General features: G+C 34.4%; 2 protein-coding genes across 7 annotated transcripts in view; one reads left to right on the top strand and one right to left on the bottom strand.

The window, feature by feature from the left end:
* Window positions 1-6267, bottom strand: part of LOC106072352 (coiled-coil domain-containing protein 60-like) — a 38977-nt gene extending 32710 nt beyond the window's left edge. For 4 of the 6 annotated variants that reach the window (XM_056015558.1, XM_056015564.1, XM_056015565.1 and 1 more), the window contains exon 1: window positions 5811-6267. The gene's annotated coding sequence lies outside the window, so the exon portion shown is untranslated. Of the gene's footprint in view, window positions 1-4963; window positions 5059-5810 lie in introns of those variants that run through there. The other 2 variants (XM_056015560.1, XM_056015563.1) reach the window with 2 other exon arrangements.
* A 38-nt stretch (window positions 6268-6305) lies between these two features.
* On the top strand, window positions 6306-22277 carry LOC106062503 (methylcrotonoyl-CoA carboxylase beta chain, mitochondrial-like). The gene is made up of 17 exons (XM_056015567.1): window positions 6306-6567; window positions 7308-7374; window positions 8186-8270; window positions 9054-9155; window positions 9315-9442; window positions 10348-10460; window positions 11608-11721; window positions 11934-11998; window positions 13351-13450; window positions 13970-14065; window positions 15009-15081; window positions 15800-15876; window positions 16870-16936; window positions 17488-17644; window positions 18049-18163; window positions 18307-18392; window positions 20212-22277. The coding sequence occupies exons 1-17, from the start codon at window positions 6442-6444 to the stop codon at window positions 20327-20329; spliced, it is 1689 nt and encodes a 562-aa protein (XP_055871542.1). The 5' UTR covers window positions 6306-6441; the 3' UTR covers window positions 20330-22277.
* Window positions 22278-22701: the final 424 nt, after the last annotated feature.

Here is a 22701-nt window from a genome sequence, read left to right as displayed (position 1 = left end):
AGATTTTTTTTTTTTTACTCCTGAATTCTTGTATTCTTATATCCTACTAAAATAAACTCCACCAGGGAGGTCATAATGACCTGTCACAAGTGAACGAAAAGGAGGAGGGCCGAGCGTGTTGGCTAACAACCCATACCCTCTTTTCTAAGAGTCCAAAAAAGGTTCGAGATAACCCACTGTTGTGAAATGGACTTCGGTGTGCCTGTGTTCAGAGCCGGCCTTAGCCATGGTCAAACTAGGCAGCCGTCTAGGGCCTCCTATTGGTCCTCGCAGAGGACTCAAAATTATTATTTTTTGTATGGAAAAAAAAAAAAGCGAAACTTGTTTTCAAAGTTATTGTTGGAGTACACTAGGTTTTTAATAGATTGCGTAATTTTAGTTTGTTGTTTTTTTTTCTCGCTGTTTTATGTTAACCAATTCGCCAAGGGCCTTTAATTATCTAAGGCCGGCTCAGGTGTGTTTGTCTTGGCGTATGAGTGTCACCCTTGATTAAAGTTGCGCCCCTGTCCTGACCTGTCCAGTGGTTGAAAAGGGTCAGCCTATCAGGTAACGTGAGGTCAGGAATGCAAAACGACAGTGGGACGGCTAGGCCTGTGTGATTACTTGTTTTATATGTTTCGGATGTCGCATCGAAGTAGAAGATAATTATACTTCCTAGTCTAAGCCTCCCGCAGGACGACAAGGGGATGGCAGCGAGCAAGGGTATCAACCCGGCACCATCGAGAAGTCAGAACGACAGTCCAGCTCGCATATAGCACGACCAGGCAACTTACTAGTGAATAAAGCGCTTCAGATTGATATCAAATAGAGCTATACGAGTTTTTTTTTTACTTTGATTAGATATTTTGTTGTTCAATAACAATTAGAAAGTCATCACATCCACCCTTGAAGTGGCTACAGAAAAAGAAATCAGAAAACATTGTCCTGGAAGCAGATGGCTCTTCTATTGGAGGAAGCAATGTGGTGAACATTAACGTAGCTAGGGATTTAGAGTCCCGGGGGGGGGAACTTTAGAATTTTGTCCCACCTCCTGCCACCACCCTAGCTACGCCACTGCTTGGCGAAACCCGAAATGAAGCCGATAAGTCTATATTCTTCTAGAGACCAAAAAAACAATAATTACGCCTAGAAAAAAAGATGACCCAAGATAGGAGACTATGGCGATGTAATGTGGGCGGTCCAATAAGGGTGACAGGCTGTAAGTAAACCAAAATAGTCGACAAGCTATAGAATTTATATTGCTTATTTTAGCGCAACAACCCCCCCTCATCCCTGCCCATTTTATTTTGGCATCCTCCTATGGATCTACACGCCACCCTCTCTATCAATGCTACGACTCCTCACTTCTGTAGATCTAGCCTTTTATAACATTTTCTATCATACTGTAATCACTGTGTACACACACAAACAAAGAGATACACTCACGTAGCAGATTGTAGCTATATCACATTTACAACAAATATAAAGTTGTTGCTTTTATATAGTGTCTACACTCGCGAGATACACGCCAAATAGTGTATATTTAAATTTAAATATATGTTAAGTATATGCTTTATGAAAAACTATTATGGCGAATAAAGGAAAACAAATCGATTTTTTAAAATTAGAATATACAACGCTTGTCGTTTCGATCATGATAATAGCTGATTCGTTTCACGTACAGGGTAAGTAATAACTGGTTCGTTTCGTTTCTTTTTTTTTTTCCCTCCATTTTCCCCAAGAGGGAGAATGAACAAATCAATGAATCCAATAGAATTGCGCTTGTTCGTGTGGTATCCAATTCGGATTATCAAGTCTCGTCATCTCTGCAGACATTCTGTTTAACATTCTACAGTCCCATTCCAATCAGAGGCATAGTGAGGGAGGGAGGGGGGGTACCTTCAGGGTGGCGCCTCACACAGAGAGGAGCCTATATATGTTCATGGTAAATGGGGGAGGGGGGGCTTGAATCAACAAAAGCTTTAGTCTGTGAATCATTTTGATTTTTATCCATATCCACCTCCATATTTACCAGTCCCTTAAACATTTGGACGGTTAAGACCTCACACACATGAACTGTTGAGCATCTCTTTCCGTTCCTCTTTTGTCAGGGTTGGGGGTCTCTTTCATTGACAGACCTTTCCGTTCCTCTCTGTCTTTTGTGAGGGTTGGGGGTCTCTTTCATTGACAGACCTTTTCGTTCCTCTCTGTCTTTTGTCAGGGTTGGGGGTCTCTTTCATTGACAGACCTTTCCGTTCCTCTCTGTCTTTTGTCAGGGTTGGGGGTCTCTTTCATTGACAGACCTTTCCGTTCCTCTCTGTCTTTTGTCAGGGTTGGGGGTCTCTTTCATTGACAGACCTTTCCGTTCCTTGTTATTGTCTTCCCTTTACTTCTTTTGTCTGACTTCTTCTTTTCCCTGAAACTCTGTTCCCCGCAGAAAGATATTTGCGATCCCTGTGTATTTGTTTTATGGCCATTTGGTCTTGTGCTTATTGACAATAGTCATAAGGTCATCGTGAGGCCCGATTGCCATTGTGATCCTGTTTTGGATTTCATCATTTGTGTAGCAGTCAGTGTGGGTGATACCTAGAATATTAATCCATCTGTATCCAAGTCCTGATTTAGGTAGGTGAAAATCCCTATGTATTTGTTTTATGACCATTTAGTCTTGTGCTTATTGACAATAGTCAGAAGGTCATCGTGAGGCCCGATTGCCATTGTGATCCTGTTTTGGATTTCATCATTTGTGTAGCAGTCAGTGTGGGTGATACCTAGAATATTAATCCATCTGTATCCAAGTCCTGATTTAGGTAGGTGAAAATCCCTATGTATTTGTTTTATGACCATTTAGTATTGTGCTTTTTGACAATAGTCAGAAGGTCATCGTGGGGCCCGATTGCCATTGTGATCCTGTTTTGGATTTCATCATTTGTGAAGCAGTCAGTGTGGGTGATACCTAGGATATTAATCCATCTGTATCCAAGTCCTGATTTAGGTAGGTAAGTACCGAAATATTTGCATAATTTTTTGTGGTGGCCCATACATTTTGTTTTCGAAAGCTTTAAAAAAACTCCACATTTAAACGATTATTAATAATCATAATGATACCTAATAATAATTCATACTGTGGACGAAAGAAGCGGAGTACTTTTAAATTATATGTAACTTTCCTACTTTGAAAAAAAAAAGTTAAAAATATTTAATATGCAATTTCAGAACAAACAAAATTTTTTTGTTTTTTTTGTTTTTCAGTTTGTGGAGAGTAAGACCAGGGGTGACCCACTGGTAGACCCGAAACTATATTACGAGCATGCTACAGGTAGACACTTCTTAACAAAGACTAAGTTGCCAACGTAAAATGGCTTCTTCTGTCTTTAAAGACAATGGATATGCACCATGTCTCATGCGCTTTTATGAATCAGTAGTTTTAGTTTCTTCTTGAGTCCTGTCAGAATGTGTTGTGACTAAAAAAGCCGGCAAAGTTTGCCACAGTTCGTGCACGTAGATGCTCCTGTTTTAAGGCTTTCTTTATTCATCTTACTTCCGGCGAGGTTCATACCAGCACGCACAGTCTATCTCCATGTTGTCTGATGTTGCGTGATTTCCTACCACATGCTTTCTTTGATGCCTGTAGTCCTCAGATCTCGCTTGCAGACATCTCTGTAAGTTAGCCTTAGGAATCTCTTGGGTCTGACTCCCTCAGCAAGCCCAGCATTGAAAATATCCTAAGGAATTCTTCCATTTGACAATTGGGTGACATGTCCAAGCCAACGTAGCATAGATGCTGTGTGTATGGCCAGTTTCAAAACTTTATAATTTTAGAATCAAAATCTCTTTAGGAGACACACATTTGGAGCCACAGGCAGCGCAAGTGAAAACTTTTTAATTTATACTCTTTCTGCATGTATGTTGACTATCTCTAGTTATCATATCACTTACAGGCGTTGTAGACAGGGGCGGACTGGCTATATGGGCATTTGGGCAAATGCCCGGTGGGCCGGTACCCAAATGGGCCGGTAGGGCCACCGAAATGCCTGATCGAAGTCACTATGGCACATATCCAGTTGTTAAAGGTTTTATAATATCCTTATTATGTTATTATTTTTATAAAAGGCCCTCTGAGCGTCGTGTTTAAACAAAAAGTTTTTCACAGACATTACAGTGTACTACTATTTTAATCAAACACATTTTCCGAAAATAAAATGTAGAATGTAGACAGTTCTACTAGTAGGCTTCATCTTTTTAGGGCCTTCACAATTGCTGATTTAAAAAGACGCAATATTGCTTATTAAGATATAATAGAGTTCACTGTAAGCATGCATATCGATACATTATCAAACTTAACAATGATTTTTAAGGACCGAGACATCACATGATAGAGAATTTGTGGGCCGAATTTTATAGAAAAGCCCGGGCCAATTTTGACACCCAGTCCGCCCCTGGTTGTAGATTAGCATTTTGTTTGTCATGGTCAGTTTAGAATGTTCCCAGACATGCTTAGAGAGTTTTGCCAATATTGTAACTATAGCAACATCAGAGCAATAAAAAAAGGCATTGGACCTATGACCAGCAAGTGTGTACCATTCAAGTCAAAAGGTGACAAGACCATCAGTGATCTTGCACTGCTAACGGAGCGATGGATTGAGCATTAAGTAAACTTTACCAAATCGTAAATGCTATCTTGCTAAATGTTTCATCTAACTTCTCACCACATGCAGTTTTTGAAGAATTCGATGAAAGGAATTGAGAGCAGTCATAGACAAGTTTACATGTTTGAAAGCAGCAGTAAGAGTTGATTTCATGCAGAAACAAGGATGTGTTCTGTCCCCAATGCTATTCGGCAGCTTCGTTTCGGTTTTAATCGCCAGCGCCATTAAATCCCTTGAAGATTAAGTACTTAACCACAGTAGATTTGATGGAAGCCTTTTTTAACCTTGACTTTAAAGCTAAAACGAAAACTGTTCGCTGAAGATGCGGTACTCACCTCCCATTCACGAGAAGGATTTCAAAGGCAGCTATAAATGGCAGCTGAATATTAAAAGCTCAATCTTTCAATAATATTCATTAAGACTGAAATTTTGGCACAAAACATGTCAGAAGTAGGCTACCCATGGTCCTTTCGGTGGTCCAGGAATGTACCTACATGGGATTAATTATTGCCAGCAGATTAAATTTAGACTTTGAAGTGACAAAAAAATATATAAAAGCTTCCCTAGTAATGGTTGTCAATCATAAGATTTAAAGCATTGTTGGTAAAAATGATGAAAAAAGTTCGAAAAAAAAAAGAAGTTGATAAACCGTCTAAATTTTAACATCTCTTTTGTGGAGGCCCCATTTCTTAGTGGATTCCGGGGCCTTAAATTCAGCCCTGATTATTATTATTATTATTAAAAGATCTACCTTTTCAGAGCAATGAGAATGTATCCTATTTGTATACAAATATTGATATTTAAACGATCAACAGTATTCTAGAGTATATCTAATCGTCCTAATCTAGACTAAGTATAAGTCGAGATTCGAGCCTCTTGACAATCAATATATAGATCTACGTCCAACAGAAGCACACCCTACATTCAATAGTAAAAGTAAGTGTAAAAGACATAAATCTAGACTAGGATACACCTACTGTGACCTACTATCATCATCTAGATTATTAGAACGTAGATAGACTAGGTCAAACTATGCTAGTATTTAGATCTAGTAATAACTAGCCTTATCTTTTTAGATTTAGAGAAGATATAGATTCTAGAGAAGTAATTTGTTTCCCAAACTGTCTACTAGATCTAACTTTTATCACTTTAAAATATGAAAAAAAATCATGTACAACTTACCTGAAGTAAAGCTAACTTAGTAACAAGATCTAGTTTTTATTAAGGAATTATCAAAAAGTACTGCATTACAATGGTGAATGGTTATCAAGTCACAACACAATACTTTCTATATAACACACTTTACACAGATGTAATAATATTAACACGATACTGAAGAGTCATACCTCTACCAGGAATACTTTTAAAACTTTTATCGGGTAGCAGAAGATACTACCGACGCCATTGCTAGGATACATGCAATGTTTATTTGTATTACTGAAATGAAGAGCTCAATATTTACAATTAAGCAAATACAAGCCTACCATCCCTACGTTATCATTATTTTATCAAAATATAATGAGTGTCTAAATCTAAATTTGGATTTTAATCTAGATTTAGATCTTATTTGTTTAAATTTAAGATATTTGCCGAACAAACAAAAAATGTGAATGATCTTTATTTTGCTCTCAAGAGTTAACTGGATATAAAGCGATATTTTTATAAGGCGTTTTAATGGGAAGTTACTCTAGGTAAATTAACAGTGTTCAAGGTGCTTCAATTTACTGCTATCTAGGCTAGACTAAAAGATCTGATCTAGATTTCTAGATCTACTAGGACTATCTAGATTCTATAAGATTTATCGGATGTTGACATGTTGAAAGGGGTGTTTGCTCGTAAATTGTCAGCTCAGACTCGATGTCTAGTCCGTGCTTTTCATTTAGAAGAAGCTGCACCCACAATAGGAACTCAACAAGATGTAAACTCAACAGACTATCAGGTAGACTTGACTAGAACTTCAACTAGAGACAGAGTGACTGAGTATAGATCAGCTAGGCTGAGCTAGATTATAGACTAGGACTCTTTCTAGGTAGTTGCGCCAAAAAAATTAAGTTGATCCTGTACCTGTCATCTTCACCTTCACCTATCCCTGTGTTGAATTGTTGGGGCACCATACTTTGATACAAGATCTGTGACTGTTGACTTCTTTCTCCATTTTTCTCTGTCTTTTGCCTTACTTGTATGAATTTCATTCAATGACAAGTCTGTCCATTCTTTCATGTTGCCCATCATGGCTTTTTCAAATACAGTTTCCGATCTTGGATATGTGCAATGAGAACTTTTTGTCTTCATATTGAAATGTTCAAAGTAATATAAGGAGCACTTGAAAAACAATGTTTCTAAGTAAATTAGAAGAAATGACTTGTCTTGAGCCCTTGCTATACACAAGAAATGACTTGTCTTGAGCCCTTGCTATACATGAAGACATGTAGCCATGAAGTAACTTTGAAACTTATTGTCTGATTGTATTTAATGACAAAGTCATATTCACTTCTCACCACTTTGTACCTTTGACTTTGATGAACTGTTTAGTAATTTAAATTTAGATTACATCATAAATTAATTCATAAGAAGAAAAAAATTTTAAAGCAAAAAAAGTATTTATGTGTTGATATTTGTTATAATGGAAAAAATATTCGCCTAAGAAATTAAAACCCCTCTTTCTATTTTGTCATCCAGGAGAAATGTTCACGTATGCAAGCTTTGGTGCTAGAGCTAAAGAAAAATGTTTCACACATAATTCAAGGTAGTTCTTTTTTTTTTTTTTTGTTTTTCATTTGTTTTAAGCACTGATTTTATGTTATATAAAACTTAATGCCTATTGAACTAGTATTCTATTTTGGTCAATACAAGATTTACAGATTTCTAAATTAAAGCTTGCTTAAGATTAGGATCATCAAAACACAAGAAAAAAAAATGGCTCTTATGTAGCACAGCTTTCTTTCTTATAGCATGCTCACATTGTTATGGTCCAATCTCTTTATTGGACCATTGGCGGGGTTGGGATATCTGGGAGAAGGTTTTCTGTGCTGCCTTTTAGGAATTTTTTTTAAAGGTATCATTTGTTTTGCACAATTATCTTTATTCTCCCATATGCTCCGCTGGATACAAGGTCAAATACAAATTGGAAACAGTTTGACACATATGTCTGTCCTGGTCAGATAAAAATCTAATTGTCTTGTGTCTCTAATATTAATATTCACTGAAATCAATAAATCAGATTTTTATATACTAGCCCAAACCTCCCGACAGGCTGGGTTTGAACCAGGGACCATGGAGACAAACAGTCCAGAGCGCATACCACAAGATCAAGAAGCCATCCTTCAATCATCTCCATCTTCTTACTTCACGATGACAGTGTAACAGCTGTAGCTCTGATATTCTGATTGTCTGCAGGTGATAATCACTGGTACCCCGTACACTTTAAGCACAAGTTAAAAATTTCAAAATTAAAATCAACAATTAGGTCATTTGTGATACATGTGTAAGAATGTTAAATTTTCCTTAGTCCTCTTCTGAATAGAATTTCATGTATATTTTATTCTTCTCTCTTTTAGGAGGAGGTGAAAAAGCAAAGGAAAGGCATACCTCCAGAGGAAAGTTATTACCAAGAGATAGAATCAATACTTTATTAGACCCACAGTGAGTTTATGACTTAAGATCAAATAAAAAAAAGTATTAAGTTAAATTCTCTCTGAGACCTTAAGGTCTAGTGGGCAGATAAAAAAAAGAGTCACTCATTTCCATGGTCAACACAATATGGCCATTCAAATGAGGTGATCATGGAAACTCCTTATATTGCTAGTGAAAATCCTAAATCCACATTCAGAATTCATGAATAGCTCTTGAACAATCGGTTCATATTACTTTAATACTTAAAGTGATGACATGAAAATGGAGGAATCCAATAGTCTTGCTGTGCAGTCTGGATTGTAGTTGAAATTTCGCATGTAATTTCTAGTAAACAATTAAAAAACATTTACTTACACAGATTAAGATAGTAGTAAAGCTCTTGGCTTCTTAACGAAGGTTTCTCAGGATTGAACCTTTGAAAAGACTGGTAATTTACACTTTTACATACCCCTAAGTCCAACTGACTTTAATGGGTACCTGCCATTTGATGGGGAGAGCAAAGATGTTTGGTCATTATATTGATTACATGTCACCTTATCATCCATCAGTCATAGAAACTGATGACCTTTGTATCATCTGCCCCAATAGATTGCAAGATCTGAAAGGGTATTTAACTTTTTTTTTTTTTAACAATATTGAAATCAATTAACCCTTTCCCACAATGTTATATTTAGCTTAAAACTGACATCTTTACTCTTTTGTGGACTATTGTCACATACAAGATGCAATTATATTTCAACCTTTATAATATGTTTGAGTAGATTAATAACATTTTCTTGACTTGTGTCTCAGATCTCCCTTCCTAGAGTTTAGCCAGTTAGCCGGTTATGAACTGTATGGAGAAGACCATGTTCCAGCTGGAGGTATTATTACTGGCATTGGGCGTGTCTCTGGGTAATGCATTAATTTCATGCTTTTCTCTCATTTCTGTAATTTGCCTTAAAATGGTCATCTACTAGAATTCTTAATTAATAATTCTTAATTAAATTTCTTTAAATCATGATATTTAGTGGGTAGTTTAAAAACAATTGCAGCTATTACATTTTTCTTCAGAGTGGAATGTATTATCACGGCTAATGACCCGACAGTTAAGGGAGGCACCTACTATCCAGTCACTGTTAAAAAACATCTCCGAGCTCAGGAAATAGCAATGCAGAATCATCTCCCCTGCATATATTTAGGTAGGTAATCTCATGCATATATTAAACCAATACAATCCAGGGCCATGATATAAATATCATCTTCATTGGATTTCTCCCACTTTACTTATAACAGAAGTTTATTTCTTTGTATCCTTGAAAGACCTCATGTACAGTTCAACATATTTCTGCTTCCCCTTACACAGCTCATAGTTCCAGTCTCATCTTTCTCTCAGACATTAGCTCTTTTAATTGTATTTTCTGCCCAACTTCTCCCAAATTATTGATGTGATAGAAGACACTCTACATAACTGTACATCAAACATCACAAAATCTCAAAGCATAGTTGGCCAATTGATTTTTTTTTCTACCTTTGACTCTCCATATTAGTTTTCAAGTGCATTTTTTAAAAAAGAGTTATTCATATATTGCTGTGTTTTTTATTGTTTTTTTTTTTCATTTAAAATTGAATATGGTTATTTCATTCGAGGCAGCAAAAAATCTTTGGCATGTTTCTCCGCCATGTGCATTAATTTATGCTAAATTTTGCATTGGCCTATTCTATGTTTTTTTCCACCCTGTATTAAATATCCTTTAATTCTTATGTTTTCCAGCATTATACACATTTTTTAGTTTAAGGTCATAGCTTCATTCTTATTTATATTAATCTATTAGGAAAATCTTATTAAATCCTAAAAATTGCACAATAATTATTGTATAATTTTAAAACTGTAAATTTTATTAACTTCCATATTTTCTACCCTGGAAACACCAAACAGCTATTTATTAATTTGCCTTTTTAAAAGTGCATACATTTGATTCAAATTGCTATTGTCACTGAGACATTTTAATTTAGCCCTGACAAAAAGGGTATTGAAATATAAGTTACCATCAAAGGTCAAGTACTGGCTGTAAATTGATGGAATGATCTATTACAATTGTTTCAGTCGACTCAGGTGGAGCTAATCTCCCAAGACAAGACAATGTCTTCCCAGACCGGGACCACTTTGGACGCATTTTTTATAACCAGGCTAATATGTCTGCGAAAGGAATTCCTCAGGTGAACCAGATATTTTTAAAATTTCTCATTAAGTTTTACATTGCTTGAAATTGAATTTTTCTAGTGAACAGTATACAGTGTGTAATTGGCTTTCACCATTTGACTTAAAGCATTTGTGACTTTTACGTCTAAATGAGCCTCTGAATAAGTTTTCAGCTTAAAGATGTTCTTTAATGAAACATAAGTTTGACTTTTCCTTATAGAGCTACTTTGTGAAAAAGTATATGTTTAAATAAATCACTACTAATGTTAGTCCAATTACTAAATAATTAAAAATCTAAAATTTTTATCTTCGCAAGTTCTGTCACCTTCACCTGTCTCTTAGTCTTTTGGACTATTGGGCAGCACACATGATCTGACAACCTTATCTCTCCATTTCACTGTCTTTTGCCAGGATTAAATTCTCTTAATAAACAGGCCCCTCCATTTCTTAATGTTGTCCTTCCATTGCTGTCTCTCCTTCTTTTTCCTGGTACTGTTCCCTGCATAAAAGTCTTTGTGAGCCCTGATGATCTTGTTATATGGTTGTACAGTCTAAACTTGCATTTTTGACATTGGTCAGAAGGTAATAGCAGGGCTCGATTGCCCTTGTGATCCTATTTTTGATTTCCTCATTTTAGAATGCAGTTCTGGTATGTGATACCTAGAACTTACTCTCCTGTAACCTCTGAAGACCTCACTCAAATAGAGTTTAATGGTGATGATGATCTGTAACATCTCAATGCCTTGACTAAAATCTTCCTCTCTAACTCAGCAGTTAGAGTTGCTCATTATACATAATCAATATCTGAAGAAAACAAAATAATTTCCACATCATGAACTCTGCCCTGTTTTTTGTGTTCTTTATCAGAAACGTGTTTCAAGCTTTGATTTAAAAAAATAGTTTAGTTGTATTTTTCTTGACCTGTACTTTGAGTTTGGTGTGGGAAAGTAAATAAAATATCAGTAAAATTCCAAGCACTTTTCTCTATGTCATATTTTAAAACTGTGCCTTCCTCATGAAGCCCCTCTCTTTGAGCATCTGACCTCCATTACCACCTGGTTCCTTTTTTGCTTAATTTGATTTTTCTCTTTGACTATATGAAGGTTTGAAGTTAAAGAATACAAAGGCCTTTACTAAACAAAATTGTATTGCATTATTTCACAGGTAGCTGTGGTGCTGGGCAGCTGTACAGCCGGGGGTGCTTACACTCCAGCTATGGCAGATGAAAGTATCATTGTCAAAAAGCAGGGGACTATATTTTTAGGAGGCCCACCGTTGGTGTGTACAAACTCAATATTTGTGTCTGTTTGTTTTTTAATTAGCTTTAAGTCCTCATCCTAATTACTAATAAAATATTATTTTTGTGATTGTGAAACATAAACACAGCATGTACAGTTTAAAAAAAAAGTAATAAAAAAAAATGCAGTTTAGTTCATATTAGTCTTACATACAAGCCCCATTGCATTTATCTTTACTTTTTTTTTTCAAAGGTCAAGGCAGCTACTGGGGAAGAAGTTTCAGCAGAAGACCTAGGTGGGGCTGACTTACATTGTAGGTAAGAAACATTCTGCTCAATATTTTCACCACAATTTTGGAAATCATCTTTACAGAGTAGACACCAAATGGCACTGCTGATCATCTGTGGGTTTTGATGGGGTGGAGGGGGGATGGTGGAGACACCATTCAATTTATTTTTCAACTTATAAAAAAAAAATGAACCTTCATTGTAGTTATAAATTCATGCTTAAATATTAACCTAGTTAAATGTTACCAATGTTTGACAAAAACAAAATATTTTAAGCAAGAGATGTTTCATAAATGAAGTAGAACCTTTTAAATTGCATATTATTTTTATGAGAGAGTCTGCAACAATATTAATTTAAGAATACATTTCAGAACATCTCTATGAAACACATTTCAGAACATTTCTATGAAATACATTTCAGAACATCCTTATGAAATACATTTCAGAACATCCTTATGAAATACATTTCAGAACATCCTTATGAAATACATTTCAGAACATCTCTATGAAACACATTTCAGAACATCTCTATAAAACACATTTCAGAACATCTCTATGAAATACATTTCAGAACATCTCTATGAAATACATTTCAGAACATCTCTATGAAACACATTTCAGAACATCTCTATGAAACACATTTCAGAACATCTCTATGAAATACATTTCAGAACATCTCTATGAAATACATTTCAGAACATCTCTATGAAACACATTTCAGAACATCTCTATGAAACACATTTCAGAACATCTCTATGAAATACATTTCAGAACATCTCTATGAAACACATTTCAGAACATCTCTATGAAATACATTTCAGAACATCCTTATGAAATACATTTCAGAACATCCTTATGAAATACATTTCAGAACATCCTTATGAAATACATTTCAGAACATCTCTATGAAACACATTTCAGAACATCTCTATGAAATACATTTCAGAACATCTCTATGAAACACATTTCAGAACATCTCTATGAAATACATTTCAGAACATCTCTATGAAACACTATTTCTGAAAAGAAAAGGCTAAAGGAACTATCTATAATTATAAATCTATAAGTTTCTTGTCTTTTTCATTACATTCTTAAAACCCTCCTGAATCCTTTGTGAGAGTTTACAGATTCACTTGGCTAAGTGGGTGGGATGGGGCACAAGGAAAATTTATTTTACCTAGGTGGGAAAAAGGGGGTGGGGGCGCAACAGTTGAAAGGTTGAGAAACAAGACTATATGGCATTGCTACCAGCATGTATAAAGTTCTTTATTTATAGATTTGATAATGTAGAATAACTTACATTTTTGTGAAGTGTAGTGATAGTGTCAAAAGTGTAGTGTACTTAGGATACAAAATTAATAGTCTCTACTTGTCTGTTTCAGTGAGTCTGGTGTGACTGATCATTACGCCCAGGATGAAGTTCATGCCTTACATATAGCCAGAAGGGTGGTCAAGAATCTAAACTATAGAAAAGACCCTGGGGTAACTTTTATTAAATTGTGTATCATAACTTGTGCATCCCTACAATAAAAATAATTAAATCACAAAATAGATCTTGTTAATTATTTTAAGTTGTTTTTTTTTTAGAAAAGCAACCTGTAAATAGTGTAAACAAAACTCTTGGTACACACACACATCCCTTTGCTTTGACTAGAAAATGTTTTTCTTGGCTTAGTATTCACTGTGATATTTTTGTTCATTTTATTTTATATATCATGTATCAGTTGATTCCATTTTAAAGTGCATTTATTGTTTAGGTTTTTTTTGTTGTTTTTTTTTTGAGGGTTGGTATTAGAATTAAAAATTGACTTTTTTTTATGAATTTGTAAGACAAACTTCTATTTAAAACAATAACTTGAAATGCCTATGATGGCTATTTTTAATTCATAGAGAAAAATGTTTTGTGCACAATTTTTTAGTCTTTGCATCTTTCATATCTAGCTCAATAAACAGCTTGCTTTAACAATTGTTTTTCAACTATTATTTTTTCTGTTTTCTCAGGTCACCATAACCAAGCCGGTAGAGCCACTGTTCCCTGCTCATGAAATCTATGGCATTGTTGGTGACAACTTAAAGAAAACATTTGATGTGCGAGAGGTAAGGGTTAAACTGTTTTGAGTTATAGTTTTATAAGCTGTGTGTAATAGATATCACTTACTATCACAATGTGTCTGTTACAAGTATGTATGTTCTGAATCCTTTAAAAAAAAAAAGGATGCGTTAAAATATCTAGATCTAGTTGCTCTGAAGTAGAGATAGGTTTTGTGATCCCATGCTGTTGTATGTTTGACTTTTAAAGATTCCTCTAACTTACTTGAGGTTACTGACACTCAAGCTGATAGCAGATCTAGTTGCTCTGAAGTAGAGATAGGTTTTGTGATCCCATGCTGTTGTATGTTTGACTTTTAAAGATTCCTCTAACTTACTTGAGGTTACTGACACTCAAGCTGATAGCAGATCTAGTTGCTCTGAAGTAGAGATAGGTTTTGTGATCCCATGCTGTTGTATGTTTGACTTTTAAAGATTCCTCTAACTTACTTGAGGTTACTGACACTCAAGCTGATAGCAGATCTAGTTGCTCTGAAGTAGAGATAGGTTTTGTGATCCCATGCTGTTGTATGTTTGACTTTTAAAGATTCCTCTAACTTACTTAAGGTTACTGACACTCAAGATGATAGCAGAGTTATAGCATTCAGGTATTCGTTTCTCATTTTGACAATTAGTTACTGAAATCAGTTTTGCATTAAACTGTCCTGTGAACATATTGAAAGGCAATGATACAATTATTTTATTAATAACACTGTTTCTTTGACCCTTTGACAATAATTGGCAACAGAGAAAGCTTTAGAGATATTATCTCTTTTCTCTCTTTGTAACTTATTGTACATTTTTACTTTTCCAAAAACCAGCATAATTAAATCTTCATTAATTTAGAATGAAATGATTTCTGTTAAAAGAAAATTCCTTCTAAAATACAAATAAGATTTTGACCTCTCAACATATCTGTTGAACTATTTCATTTTTTAAAAATGTGTTTCAGGTGATTGCTAGAATTGTAGATGGCAGCGTTTTTGATGAGTTTAAAACTAAATATGGAGAAACATTAGTCACAGGTTTGTATATTAAATTTTGTTTTTTCCACATGCATGTCAAATGTGTTTTAAAAAAAAGATATCATCATCTGTCCCTTGATTTTTGTCGTAGGGGTGCTGTGACAGTTCACGTAACCATAGCCCTCCATTTTCCCAGTCAGAAGCTGATCTTAGGAGGATATCAAGAGAGACCGGTCCATTGTTTTATGTTGTCCAGCCAGCTTTTCTTTGGATGATGAAAGATGACTTTTGACAGCGAGTCATTTCTTACAATATATGACAGAACCAGCTAAGCTTTCATCTATTCACAGTATTGAGGTGTTCCTCCTTTTTGCTAGCCAGATTGTTGAATGGTAAAAGTAACAGTCATTTGTCTTCTTTTCCTGGTATCTCATGCCCAACCTTTTTCTGAGCTTAAGCATTTACTCTCAAAGGCTTGAATTCTTCTTTCAGCCTCAGCATTTAGTGTTCAACTTTCACAACCATATAGGAGTACAGAGACCACTAATGAAGAATAGGGTTTTAATTTTCTTGGAAGTTGTTATTCTTTCAAAATTTCTACAGTTTGCTCATGACAATGGATGCCAAGTTTATTTAAATGATTCAACTTCTTGGCTAACCATTTGTTGGAAATGTGTTTCCCTAATTAAACTGAGACAGAAAATGAGTTCCCTATATTCACTTTAAAATGTCTTTTTTATCCGTGCTAAGAATTATAAGTAATGTTTAATCTTTATAGGTTTTGCAAGGCTTTGGGGCTATCCAGTTGGTATAATAGGCAACAATGGTGTGCTTTTCTCTGAATCTGCTTTAAAAGTAAGTTTTATTTTTAATTCTCTAGTACCCTTTTTCAAAAGTGTCAGAGCAAGCATGTCCTTGAGTATTTGAAATTAAATGTGCTGTAAATCTGGTCAACTCAAAAAAAAGTTTCTTTAAGAGTTTTCTTTCTTGTTTCCAGTCTTTATCACTAGAATTTTCCTTATAAATCATCATTATTTCAATTGGGTTTTTAAGAAGTTGGATGTTTGGCTAAGTGGCCTAAACCATTTATCTACCTATCTAGAAACTCTAGTTCCAATCCAAAAGCAGCATTAAAATCATCTCCCAGATCCCCCCCCCCCTCCTTTCCTATTTAATGAAAGAACTTATAGAATGTAGATATCTCAATTTAATCTCAAATTAATGGAATGTTTAAAACATAACCCTTGAATAATGTCCTTGTCACAAACTGCCTGTATGATGTCTAGGGATTTGATAGCTGGTGACTATCATTGCCCTGTCTAGTCTCTTGCCAACAGGATCCAAACCTAAGCTAGCTGAAGTACAAACTATGTTCTTAGAGCATATTAATAAGTTGTATTATAACTAAAGTAACTCATCACATGTAGAAAATGTCTATAAGATCAATCATCTAGAAAAATTGTCACACCTAGGATTCAGAAAACTAAAACCACAATTTTTAAAAAGGAAAAAAGCTCTTTTCTCCTTCTTCAATAAAAAATCTATGACACCTTTTATTACTCTCTCCCCTATTTTCCATGAGAATCTGCCGATCTGATATCATAAAACCTCATGCTATCCATGGTCAGTTTGTCAAGCCCTTATTGAAGACAGGTACAGAAGATGAAATGGAAACTTAATTAGACTGCCGGTGGACAATGAGATGCAGAAAAATATGCAGGTGGCAAATGGGTTTGCATAGTCATGTGAAACACTGCACTCATCCTTTATCCAAGACATTGCCATTATACTGAAATAAAGTACTAATTGTATCTGAATGTTACAATATTTAAATTTGTTTCTTTACAGGGAACACACTTCATTGAGCTCTGTTGTCAGAGAAACATCCCTCTTATCTTCTTACAAAACATTACAGGTAAAGCTTTTTTTAATCATTGTCATCTTTTCATAATTGTCTTGTTTCATTGGGCTACTACTGTCAATCAAAACAAGAACAGAGCGAAAAAACTCGTTCGTACCTCACTCGGTCAGATTATATCAACGCCACTCGTTGATCAGGAAACATGAATAGGACCAAGATGCCTGTGTAGTCACTGAATGAACTTTCTATGTTGTGTCTGTTGTATTTATGTGTATGTTTCTGTTGTGTTGTCTTTATATGAGTAAAGAGTCCTTGTAATCACAACAAATTTCCATAAGGATCAATAAAGCAGTCTTAGTCTTATTACAAAACTGAAAACAAATATCAAATTGGGAGGAGGTATCTCAGAGAAGGTTTCTGCCTTAGGGGGTTCAGCACACACAAGTCCTCATGTCTCTGTGCATTCAAACTCAGGCCATCCTGGTAGTTAGCCAAACAGGTTATGACTCTCAGCTTTACACATTTGCATTTCTTTTAGCTCTGCCATGTAATTTATCTCTATTTTAGCTACAGAATGCACATTGTGATTTTACTGTTATGTCCAGGTTTCATGGTTGGTCGGGAAGCAGAAGCTGGTGGTATAGCTAAGCATGGGGCCAAGATGGTGACAGCCGTGTCCTGTGCCAAGGTGCCGAAAATAACAGTCATCATCGGAGGCTCTTATGGCGCAGGCAACTATGGCATGTGTGGACGATCTTACTCGTGAGTCCAATATCAAGTTTACTGTCTTGTATTTTCATCAATTAATCAAAGTGGAAAAATAAATGTAAAAATTTGTAGTTACATATTTAAATTCCAAGAAACTAGTTTGCGTTTACAGTCAATCAGATGTGTAGCTTAATTTTGAATAGCATTTTTTTTTCATTTTATCTTTGACAAAAAATGTTTTTTAAAACAAATTTATCTAAAAAAAATTCAGTAAAAAAAAATATAAAATATTTATACGATTATCAAAATTACTTTGTAGGAAAAAAATTAAATAGCAGAATTTGTGGTTACTGCCAAGAAGCTTCGGTTCTACTTTCTCGTTCCTAGTAGTCTGTCACACTGACACTTCAGACGTAATTGCAACATTCATAAAATGATATCAAATATTCATGTTCTAGACCAAACTTTTTATACATGTGGCCAAACGCAAGGATTTCTGTGATGGGAGGAGAACAAGCGGCAAATGTCATGGCACAGATCAGCCGTGAACAGAGACAAAGAGAAGGAAAGCCTGTAAGGGATTCAGAAAACATTTTCCACTTATTGACTTATAACTTTACTACTTTCTTATGGCTTAATTTCCTTATAACTTTTATATAACTATCTATCTTGCATGTCTTCACCAGTTTATTTAACATTTATTCATTCTCTTGCAGTGGACTGACGAAATGGAAGCCAAACTGAAAGCTCCAATCCTTGCAAAGTATGAGCAAGAAGGAAGTCCTTACTATGCCAGTGCCAGGTGAGTGTCTGTTCCCTGTTAGACACTTGGTGCCATCGTACATTTCTGTACATCTTTTACATATTTCTAAAGTTTCATGGTCACACTCTCTAATAATTACCTGTACTGCTCCTGTGTTTGATTTACGTTAAATTGTTATAATCAATACTTTTAAATGCTAAATGGGGGTAATTATTGTTTAAAAATGGCTGCAACAAATCATTTGACCATAGCCACTTTCATTATTTTAATGTACTTGCATCATGTATTTTTGTTTACATTATTTAGAAAATAAAAATAATAATAATCTTTATTGTCCCTATGGAAATTTGTTTTACAATTTGTGCATTACACCAAACAAAAAACATTATAACTATAAGAAACCAAAGTGTACATTCACACCAGACTCACTCATAATTTACATGTGACAAAGTTTATATCAGATTGTTCTTATTTAATGATTTGATTGCCAGGGGAACAAAAGACTGTTTGTGTCTGTTTTTCTTTGCTATCGGTGTCTTGTATCTCTTTTGTGAATCACAAAATCCTGACACAAAGGATGATTCTTTATTTCGAGGATCTTATTAGCTTTTTTATAGATGTTTGTCTCAAACAACTGCCCAAATGGGGTTTGTTTTTTGCCAATGATTTTACCAGGATTCTATAAAGTTTATTTTTATTTTTAATGCTCAGATTGCCATACCAGGCAGTGATATTGAAACTTAAAATATTGCAGATGTGATAAAACATAGCCAAGGCCTTTTCGCTAACATTAAACGAGGATAGTTTTCTTAGTAATCGTAATCTTTGCTGCCCTTTTTTGCTGATATAATCAGTATTTGCAGTAAAATATAGTTTATTGTCTAAGATCACATGACCACATCTTTTCACTAGTTAAAAATTGATGTGTGTTATCTTTGTGCTGTTGTTTAATTACAGCTAATTATCTGTTGGAAAGCAGGGGAAGATATAAGTAATGTAGATTTAAAGATATCATTTCAAACTGCAACAATTTTTATCTATTTAAATTTGCCATTGTACTAAATTAGATTTTAGTTTGATGAAGCATTTTTATAGCCTAAAACCTCAAATTGTTTTGTTTTTTTAAACAATGCCTTAAAATAGTTGAATAAACTCTATTTCAAAACCACTAGAAGGTGATATAGCTACAGTAGTGTGAACTCGGCCTCGGAATGGCTACAGTATCATTTTGTTAATGTCATGTTAAAAGAAGAGCTGAACTCCTCTTACCCCATTGATCAATAAACTCTGTTGATTGAATGTAGCAAATAATATTGTTAGCTACCACTGCTTGACATGTTCTATAAACTTCTAGTTCAGACCTGTTAAAACATTTGACTCATCATTGACATTAATTTCACTAAACTAGATAAGTGAACAGTTAAAATTGAGCTGATTTGATCAATGGGGACATGTCTGGACTACATTGAAAAACTAATATTTGTTTGAAAGCCCAACTTGGTCGCTAATTTTGATGTTTTGGTGGAATGTGGCATGAACTGAAACCAAACTTCCATTAGTATAGATCAATAACATTATCTCTAAAAAAATATTATCATTACATGTTATTAAATCTGTTTTTATAAGATAATTATATTTAAATGAACAATGAATTTTTAGTTAATGTTTAAAACAATGTTGTTGCATTTAGTTGACCTAAAGATTTTGTAATTTTATTTTAATCCAACATACATCTATAATGTTCTTATTCGTTTAAAATGAATTATCTTTCATTTTATAATTGTGCTGGAAATTAAAATATTTTTCTGAGGACATAAACAAGAATCTTAAAAACGACTTAAATCTTTTGTTTTCCTAGGCTGTGGGATGATGGCATTATTGATCCAGTGGACACCAGAAGTGTGCTGGGCCTGTCCCTGAGTGCAGCACTCAACAAGCCCACAGAGAGAACCAACTTTGGTGTCTTTAGGATGTAAAGTGCAATGACCCTGGTGCCAATGTCATGACAAAACTCACTTTGTTGACCTGGACTTTTGTTGTAGATTTTTTTTTTAACAGCCTTTAAATTGTTAATGTTAACAGACACACTTTGACTGACTTGTACGATTCTTTTGTTGATGTTAATCTGACAACACTGTTATGTGTTTGTGAGTTAGATATTATTGTGAACATACCTCTGTATACCTGTTTTGGAGTAGCTGAAGGTCAGAAGTGTTTAAAGCCAGTTTTGTCTTTTTAACTCAATAATGAGTTATGTTCTATAAAAGCTCCCTTATAAATTCATGGGGGGCATCTTGGTTGAGTGGTTACAGAACTTGGCTGCTCAACCAAATGTTCAGAGTTCCTATTTTGAATAATAGAGTCTTCAATCCAAATGTTAAGTCTTCTCAGTATTATTTGATACTTTGCATATCTCGTGAAGAGTAAAGGCATTGGTTTATTGTAATATATTGACCAAAATCACATCATTAATCATTAGCTTATAGGATAACTTTACCTAAATTGCTACTATTAGCTTCATCTCTTCATGGATGGAAAAAGATGGGTGGTAGGAATGTTCTGACATAAAATAAGCATGCATTCAAAACCTCGAATTAAGCAGCAATAAAGAAGCTATGACTGGACGAAACATTGAAATGTAGTCAACTCTTGTAGAATAAATCATTCTTCCAGACAATTGTAATGATGATAGGTACAATACAAAATTTTTGCAAATCTGATCTCTAGCAATGTTATATGTTTACAAAAATTTATTTTAAGGGGGGAAAATTTTTTTTTTTCTTTCATTGCAATATGTCTTTTTCAAATGTTCAGAAAAATGTTCAACCCTGTTTTTATGCAGACTTATGCTAAGCAGCAACTTTTTTAAATTCAGATTATACAGTTTTTACAATTTTATAAGTTTTTGAATATTTTTCAGTAATTAAGATTTATGGATCCTACAGCTAATTATCTGTTGGAAAGCAGGGGAAGACATTAGGAAGTTCACACTGACCAATACACTTACTGCCTAATATTGCTTAGACCTTGTTTAATGTTAAATAGCATGATTTTATTTAACAATTGCTTGATTTTAAATACAGCACAGTACTGATAGTACTTGTAGGCAATACTGACATGACTTGTTTGCATACATCAAATCAAGGTCTTCTTTTAAACTCTTAGTATTTTTTTGAAATGGCAAAAGTAAAATTTCGCTGTATACCACATATGTTGTGTTAATGTTTTGCTATATACATACATGTATATATATACATCAATCAGAAATCCTATCGCTGACAATAGCTATTGTGATGCTATCTTTAAAAATGTTCATCATTTACAACTACGTGGAGGAGAAGATTTCAGATTTTAGTTTTTAATTCACAGATGCACAAAACAGTCTCGATTCTCAAGAAAATATGGGTTCATTTGAAATGTTTTTAAAAACTAATTCACTGATAATTTTCAAAAAAGTTAAACTTAAGTTCTTGCCCATTGGCTATTCTACCAAAAAATGTATTGCAAGCTACATTGCTAAATGAGTCACATGTTTGACATGATTGATGTTACTCTCCATCCTTTAGAAATTACTAACTCTTAATAGGTATTGCCCTATTTAATTCTTTCATTTTGTTTTGTTTTTTCATGTGGTAAAAGCTTGAAATGATTTGATTTTATTTGAATACTATTTTTTAAAAGATACAAAAACATTTCCGATTTGTTCCTAACTCTTCAAGGAAAATCTCAATTAATGTGTCATGCATATTTATTTTTCCCAATAAGATGTGTATCTTTTTTTTTTTTTTCATTATAAAAATCATATATTTTATTTAAGTACTCAGTACTTTTATTCATATCTGTTAGAGCGGTGATATGAAGTGTGACTAGCTGAAATTGGATGAATATAGACTTTAAATGGGGAAATCAATAAATGATAACATTCAATACAATGAGTATTGTTTCATGTATTGTTTGTTGCTTGTCCTGAAACCATAGTTTAGACATGGTCACATTTTTGGTACCAAATCTGCTATGTAGTTTAGACTGAGGCTTTAAAATGGAACTGCATTTAACCATTACATTTGACCACTATATTGACCATCACATTTACCATTACATTTGACCATTACATTGACCATCACATTTGATCATTACATGTGACCACTACATTGACCTTCTTATTTACCATTACATTTGACCATGACATTTACCATTCAAATGATTACACTTGATCACTACATTTGACCATTACATAACTCATCTTTCCCAGGATTGAATATGCTAATTGAGCATCTTTAAAATTTCCTGCCATCAAAAAAACTACAAGAGCTGTGGCTGATACAGCCATGACTCAAGATCTCCAAGT

The sequence above is a fragment of the Biomphalaria glabrata genome, chromosome 17 (genome assembly GCF_947242115.1).
Source record: "Biomphalaria glabrata chromosome 17, xgBioGlab47.1, whole genome shotgun sequence".
NCBI lineage: Eukaryota > Metazoa > Mollusca > Gastropoda > Planorbidae > Biomphalaria > Biomphalaria glabrata.
Note: the sequence above shows the minus strand (reverse complement) of the source record. Positions and strands in the feature narration are given on the sequence as shown.